Consider the following 8337-nt stretch of genomic DNA (forward strand, 5'->3'; position numbering starts at 1 on the left):
AAAAAAAAAAAAAATTTAAGTTTGATTTTTTTTTGAAACAGCTTCATAGAGAGTGCTGTGTACTTCCTAGTCATCATATCAGTCGACACATAATTTCTAGTTGTCTTTCTTGTTATGCTGTTTGGTTGATCATTGGGTTCAGGTGTTGTCAGCCAGACTCAGCCATTATAAAAATTCCCCATCAACCTTTCACTTAATGATTTCAACAATCATCTGTGATTATTACCTAAATCCATTCTTTCATATTCTAATTCTGTCATTACTTTTGTATTCGCTCTAATTCTTACATACTGAAGAATTATATTTTTTCATATTAGCTATTTGAGTACCCTAAAATAGAGGAAAAGTAAAGTAAATACTTGATTCTTTCTCTTTATTAGCTTTCAGAATAAAAAGTTCGTTCCCTAGCATCCTCCAAAGGTGCCCAGTGAAGGTGCTTTTGTTTTTAATATGAACTCATAGATATTTAGTGTATAAAGTATATTCTAATCCACTGTAATTAATATTCTTTTTGATTCCCAAATTGTCCCTTTTTATTGGCTCTTAATTCCTTTTCATACATCTCAATTAATCTTTGAGAACTTCTTTGCTCTCGTATAGTAAGATACATCAGGTTCCTTGTCCCAGACCTGATACCAGCCATTTCTCTTACAAATCCTAGCTTCTTTTCATTAGAAATGTTATTTCAAAACCATAATTTGGTTACTCTGACATCTCACTGCTACTAAGGTAACTGCTGTTATGAGACCTTTTCATAACATTTTAAATTTTTTAATATATTTAAATATTAAAATATATTTTTTAATATATTTAGTTAATTTTAACTATATATTAATATAGTTAATATATATTTACAAATATATAGTTATAATTTGTAAATATATTTAGTTAAAAATTAGTCTGTTTTCTAAAAATATCTGAATGTTGAAAGTACAGTGGAATTATTAAGGAATGGGAATTATTTTCCAGCCATTCATAAAAGGCTATTGTAAAAATAGTCTCTTACTGTGTTTTCTCTGCATATCCGAAACATTTTCTAAGACCTAGTTCCTCCAGAAGGCCAGAATTAAGATTGACAGCAGCTCCCAAGATTACATCTCCCCTCTTTCCTACCAGAGAGGGACGGGGACTCTGGTCCCCTAGTCCACAAGGGCTGATTTGGTTGTTGTCCATTCCAGAACCAATCAACTGTGGGACACAGGGATAGAATGACTAGGCAAACTGGGTCTATTCCTATACCTAGACCAAGGTCTATGGCCCTGGAGATTGGGCCTTCTAAGATCTAGAATATAGCTAAAATACCATGGTTGAAATGGAGGTAGGTCCACTTCTCAGAAGAATTGAATACATACCAGAAAACAATGATAGATATCCCTTGTAGGTATCACAGTTTTACTCATTTTGTTGCTGTTTTTTTAATCCCACAGAATCTGCTTCTACTTGTTGTGCTATATAATGTGGTAGTCTGTTGAGATCAGAGACATGTAATGTATAAAGCCAATATATTTGTATTCATTATCCATTTTTGGGATTACTTCATTCTTTCAGACAAATCCATTTGGAACTTCACTACTTGATTACTTTTTCTAAAGTCTGATTACAATTTTCTTATTCTTCAGCTGCGAGTGGCTCCCTACTGCCTCCACAATTTGTTCCCAAGCCACCATTCATGGGTCACAGAATCTTAGGTCTCCCGCCTGGGACGTTATCCGGTCTAACCCCCTCATTTAACTAAGGAGGAAACAGAGACCTTAGAAGATCATACGACTAACTTAAGGACACTGAGCTACAAAGTAATAGAGCTAGGATTTAAAACCTGTCTTCTTTCCAGCCACATTGCCAGTTACACTCCTCCAGGTCAGTACCCTGTACTGCAGCTACGCTGGCCACTCACTTTTCCTTTAATGGTCCCCTTCCTTTGTTCTTTCATTCTTGCTTACCTTAAACCTTAGAAAGAACACTCCTCCCTCTTGGATCTCTGCCCTTCAAACTCTCACCCAACATGACAAGATGCACTTCAAACACCACTTCTTATTCATCCTTTCCTGACCCATCATCCTCTGGGTGAAATTTAATTTTCTTTAGAATCCCTGTAAGTACTTTGGACCTTACTTACCACAGTAGTTAACCCCCTTCAGATTAAAAGTTCCTCAAGGTCAAGGGCTGTCTCAATACACTGAAGTATGTTGTGGTAGAGTATTTAGCACATTGTGGGCACTGGGTAAAATACTTGTGGAATTGAACAGATCCTCAGCTCAGTGAAAGCACTATGCAGGTGATGTAAGTTTCCTTCTCAATCCTCCACTCCTTTCTTTCCTTTCTACCTTGAGAATCCTTCCTCTGGAAGAGAGAAAAAAACATTTTTACTGTCACTTGCATCTTCTTACAATCTGTGCACTCTTCAGCCTGATGATTCTCAACCACAAGGCATATCAAAAAACCAAAACCAAACTCAGTGCTGTCGAGTCAGATCCGACTCACAGTGACCCCTCCTTGGGTTTCCAAGGCGGTATCACTACAGAGCCAAACCCACTGCCATGGAGTCAGTTATGATTCATAGTGACCCCTGTTGGGTCTCCAAGGGTATAAATCTTTATGGAAGTAGATTGCTCATCTTCCTCCCACTAAGCAGCTGGTGGATTTGAACTATCACTCTTCTGGTTACTATCCAAGTGCCTGACTCACTACACCACCAAAGCTCCTTAGAGGGCATACATACTTCTTAATTATTTGAGACCTAATTATTTGATACCTCATCTACCCCTAAGGTTCTGAAATGCCTTTTCTCCTGTGAGGCTGAGGGATAGGCCCTTTGGTGGGAAGCTTTACCTGAGTGAACTATTGGTATGGATGGGAAAGATGGGAGTGAACAGTCTCCATTGGGCATATTGGAGCCTTTCCTTGCCTCCTTGCAATCTACCTCTACCTACGCCACGTCATAAACTTTCTCTAAATGGTCCCGAGTTATCTCTTAGTTGCTAACTACAGAAATTTCTTCCAGTCTTCATGCTGCTCCATGGTATAGCAGCATTTTACAATTATGCCACCGCTTTCTTGAAATTTTCATTCCCTTAGAACCTGCTTCTTCTAGTTCTCCACTTACTTCTCAGATGATCCCTTCTCAGCCTCCCTCACTGGTTCCTCCACCCCTTGAATGTATCTCCAACTTTCTTTTTCATTTTAATTGTGAGTTGCCACATTTTTCCCTACTCACTCTCCTTTCCATCTACCCTAACACTCTGGGTGTGCTGAACCCTTCCTGGTGGCAGCTGCTATTATTGCTAGTAATAAAAATAATAAAAACCAAATGCACTGCCATCGAGTCAGATATTGAGTGCTTATTCTACAAGCAGCTTTCCCACCTTTGGCCTGGGACATATACTAAAAGTTAATTGTTGCTTCTCTGAAATTCAAATTTAACTGGCTGCCCTGTAATTTTATTTGCTAAAATCCGGCAATCTGCCTGGCTCCAATCTAAGCCCTTCATATGTATTAACTTATTTAATCCTCACATTAGTTTTGTGGGGTACGTGCTATTATCCCCATTGAGTCCCCAAAAGTAACTTGTTCAAGGTAACACGGGTATCAAATGGTGTCACTAAAATTTGACCAAAGGCAAGCTGGTTCCAGAATCCTTGCTTTTAACCATTTTTCTGTACTGATTTATTCACACAAAGTCATCATCAAAAGCCACTGGAATAATGAACTCTCTGGTAGCGTAGTGCCTACGGCACTTGACTGCTAACCAGAAGGCTGTCGGTTCAAACCCAACAGTCACTCCTCAGAAGGAAGGTTGGGCAATCTACTTCCGTAGTGATATACTGCCTTGGAAACCCAAGGAGGGGTTGCTATGAGTTGGGTCTGACTCGACAGCACTTAACAACAACAACAACCATTTCTCAATTCCAGTGTCCCTTCCTTTTAGCAGTGCCAAGAGCAGAGGCAACACAGATAACTAGCATCTTAGTGTTCTTATACTGACCCCTTGCAGTCAGTGAGGTATGGATAAACTCTGTAGCCTTAAGAACCTCTCCATCCATAGGTTCAACATGATCTCTTTCATGCTCAAGTCCATGCTTGACTGCTCTCATCCTTCCTCTACTGTGGAAAGGCCTCCTCATACTTTCCCTGAGGTGTAGTAAGCTAGACCACATCTTGCTCTGTCCCTAATGACGGTTTTCTTCATTTTCTTGTAGCTTTTCTCACTAGAGTATCATTAATATGACGAAGGGCTACACTGCCCTGTTCATTGTTCCTCCCCTTGGTTGGACTCCAGTGGTGTTCTGGGCTCACCTCTTTTTTGTAGACATAAGACTCTTTTTTTTTTTTAATTGTACTTTTGGTAAAAATTTACAGAGCAAGTTACGTTCACGTTTAATAACTTCTATACATACTGGTAGGAGCTCTGGTAGCATAGTGCCTAAGGCACTTGACTGCTAAACAGAAGGCTGGTGGTTCAAACCTACCAGCCACTCCTTGGAAGGAAGATGGAGCAATCTACTTCTGTAGTGATACTGCCTCGGCAACTCAAGAAGGGGTTGCTATGAGTCAGGTCCGACTCGACAGCACATAACAACAACATACATACTGGTCAATGTCATTGGTTACATTTTTTAGAATGTGCCAACATTCTCATTATTTCCATTCCGGTTATTCTGTTTCCATTAATCTAGCTTTCCTTCTCCCCCCTTATCTTCTCATCTTTGCTTTAGGGTAAATATTGACCATCTGCTGTCATATAGAACATTATATAGATCCAGTAGTATCTGGAAATTATCGAACAATATCATTAATACCATAAACTCAAAAAACTCACTGCCATCAAGCCAATTCTGACTCACAGTGACCCCCTTCAGGTTTCTGAGGCAGTATATCTTTATGGAAGTAGATTGCCCAGTCTTCCTTCTGTGGACTGGCTCGTGGGTTTGAACCCACCAGCCTTCAGTTTAGTAGCCAAATGCCTTAGGCACTTCACCACCAGAACTCCATACAAAAGCAAAATTTTGCTGAAGATAATTCAAAAATGGTTACAGCAGTACATCAACAGAGAACTGCCAAAAATTCAAGTCAGATTCAGAAGAGGACATGGAATGAGGGATATCATTACTGATGTCAGGTGGATCTTGGCTGAAAGCAAAGAATACCAGAAAGATGTTTACCTGTGTTTTATTGATTATGCAAAGACATCCAGTGTGTGTGGATCATAACAAAGTATGGATAACATTGCAAAGAATGGAAATTCCGGAACACTGTATGTGCTTACGAGGAGCCTATACATAGACCAAGAGGCAGTTGTTCAAAGAGAATAAGAAGATGCTGTATGGTTTGAAATCAGGAAAGATGTGCTTCAGGGTTGTATTCTTCCACCATACTTACTCAGTCTGTATGCTGAGCAAATAATACAAGAAGTTGGATTATATGAAGAAAAATGTGAAATCAGGTTGGAAGAAGACTCATTAACAACCTATGATATGCAGATGATATAACCTTGTTTGCTGAAAGTGTTTACCGATGAAGATCAAAGATTACAACCTTCAGTGTGGATTACACCTCAACATAAAGAAACAAAAATCATCACAACTGAACCGATAACCAATATCATAATAAATAGAGAAAAGATTGAAGTTGTTGAGGTTTTCATTTTACTTAGATCCACAGTCAGTGCCTGTGGAAGCAGCAGTCAAGAAATCAAACAACAAATTGCATTCAGCAAATCTGCTGCTAAAGACCTCTTTAAAGTTTTAAAAAGCGAAGATGTCACTTTGAAGACTAAAGTGCACCTGCCTCAGTCAACTCACATGCATGGAAAGCTGAACAATGAATAAGGAAGGCCTAAGAAGAATTGATGCCTTTGAATTATGGTGTTGGGGAAGAATACTGAATATACCACAGGCTGTCAGAAGAACAAAGAAATCTGTCTTGGAAGAAATACAGCCCGAATGCTCCTTAGAATGAGAATGGCCAGACTTCATCTCACCTACTTTGATCATGTTTTCAGAAGGGACCAGTCCCCGGAGAAGCCCTTCATGCTTGGCAAAGTAGAGGGTCAATGAAAAAGAGGAAGACCCTCAATGAGATGGATTGACCGTGGCTGTTACAGTGGCTGTAACGATGGGCGTAAACACAGCAATGATTGTGAGGATGGTGCAGGATTGGACAGTGTTTGGTTCTGCTGTACATAAAGTCACTGTGAGTCAGAATGGACTCAACACCTAACAGCAACAACAACTCCTAGGTGATACTATTTATTTCATGAGCCACTCTGTTATTTGGCTGAAAGATGACCTCCGGGAGTGGGTTCAGTTCTAAATCAAAAGGATATCTCAGGGTGCTAGTCTCAGAAGATCATCTAATCTCTACCAGTCCAGTAAGTTTGGCCTTGTTTAGGAATTTGAGGTTTGCTCTGCATTGTTCTCCCATTCTATTTAGGATCATCTGCTATAGACACAAGACTCTAAGCCTTTTAACTTTTCAGTAATTCTCCAGTGTCTCCCCTGAATACCTGATCCCACACATTCTATTTCTACTAATTGAGACTGGTATATTTCCATCCTGCAATATAGTACTTTTGTTTTTTATCACCACCACCCCTTAGCAGTAATGCCTAACACCCAATGACTTTAACTCTCACCTTTAAGGAGATGATTCTCAAATCTGGCTTTCCAGGCTCAGGTCCTCTCCAGAGCTCCAACCCCCATTTCCCACAGCCCACCCTTCTGGGCTGTTGTTGCTGTAACATTCATCTCTTTCTGCTTTAGATTACGTGTAGCCATGTTCATGTGAGCTTCCTCGAGGAGTCACGGCGATGAGGGCACTTGGTGGTTTATTGTATAAGGCTCAGTTCCTGTGCAGAAGAGGCTGTATTCTCTAGGTTTCACAGTCAATTATCCTAAGAAAGTTTTTATTGAAACAGCCAAGAAGCATATTTTCTGTGTGTTTAAAAAAATACAGTTTGATAGAGCAACTGAAAAAAAAGCTATAGCTTCTGAGGATGAATTTTTATCAATGGAGTCTCTACAAATGAATGAAGACAGACCTGAGCTTATTGTGTCTCAGGTGCTGTACTATAGGTACTTTTACATGGTATATTTTTTCCATTTCCGTAGCAGAAGATTATTTGTCTTTTTTTCCTCTAGCTAGGTTTAAGATGCTGATTTTCTGTTTTCTTTCTTAAACAGGTTGGTCAGGCCAAGGATGAACTGCTGACCAATCAGCTGATAGACCACCTTATGGGAGAGAGTGATGGCATGCCGAAGGTACTAGTTATGGTTTTACTTTGTTCTCCCCTGTTTTTACCTGTTGTGGCTTTTGCCTCATAGACTTGTACATTTTTATCTCTGAAAGCAGCCTTAGAATTCAAATAGTGAGACCCTGAGTTTTAGTGTTATGTACACTCTTTACAACTGGCATTGCCACCTGTGAAATAGCCAAGGCTCTTCTGAATAACAGTCCCCATCACCCACAATTTTTCTCAAAAGGTAACAGTTTTATTTATTCTCAAAAAAAAAAAAACTGGCCATCAAGTCAAATCCGACTCATTGCGACCCCTCCTTGGGTTTCCAAGGTGGTATCTCTCTGGAAGTAGGTGCCCCAGTCTTCCTTCCAAGGAGTGGCTAGTGGATTTGAACTGCCAGCCTTCTGGTTAGCAGTCAAATGCCTTAGACACTACACCACCAGAGCTCCCTTATTCGTTCTAGGGCTTATGAAAAATGATTATTGAAACTATTTAACAGGTTAACACTGCTCCCCAACAGCATGAGCTTTGTTCATATTTCAAAAATGATGGTAATTAACAAAGTAATTACCATTAGCAAAAATAAATTAGATGCCAAAGTCCTTGGGTAGCACAAATGGTTTTTATTTGTCTGGCAACCAAAAGGTTGGTGAGTCAAACCCACTCAGCAGCACCACAGAAGAACTAGGCCTGGGGATTTGCGTCTTTTAAGATTACAGCCAAGAAAACCAGTGAAACAGTTCTAGTTTCTAACAGATGGGGTCTCTCCAAAAGTCACAAATCAACAACAAAATAAAGGTGCCTGAAGTCATGATGCAAAGTCATTCTTTGTAAATATACAGTAGAAATAAGTCATTAAGAGCATATTTCACAACATGTAACCCACTGTGGATTCCCAAAGAAGTCAGTCTTCTGTGTCATGTATCTTTGGGAGCATCCAGAGTTTTTTCTGCCTCTTTGCCTTGGTGGTCAAGGATCTCTCTTTGTGAAGGAACTCAAGTCACTGATTTGGAGAAATAGTGACGATAGAATGTCTGCAAAAAGGGCAAGGAGGCCACATCTCCCGACCTCCGTCACCATCAGTAACCCAAGGCCTATTCCTA

The 8337-nt window shown here is 39.8% G+C and overlaps 1 protein-coding gene across 1 annotated transcript in view; it reads left to right on the top strand.

Moving 5' to 3' along the window:
- WDR19 (WD repeat domain 19) overlaps positions 1-8337 on the top strand; it is a 190435-nt gene that overhangs the window by 169005 nt on the left and 13093 nt on the right. The window contains exon 29 of the mRNA XM_007947169.2: positions 7179-7256. Coding sequence (XP_007945360.2) covers positions 7179-7256 — 78 coding nt within the window. The remainder of the gene's footprint in view (positions 1-7178; positions 7257-8337) is intronic.

Source organism: Orycteropus afer, unplaced genomic scaffold, assembly GCF_000298275.1.
Source record: "Orycteropus afer afer isolate SDZICR_OR568_19922 unplaced genomic scaffold, OryAfe1.0 scaffold00176, whole genome shotgun sequence".
Taxonomy (NCBI): domain Eukaryota; kingdom Metazoa; phylum Chordata; class Mammalia; order Tubulidentata; family Orycteropodidae; genus Orycteropus; species Orycteropus afer.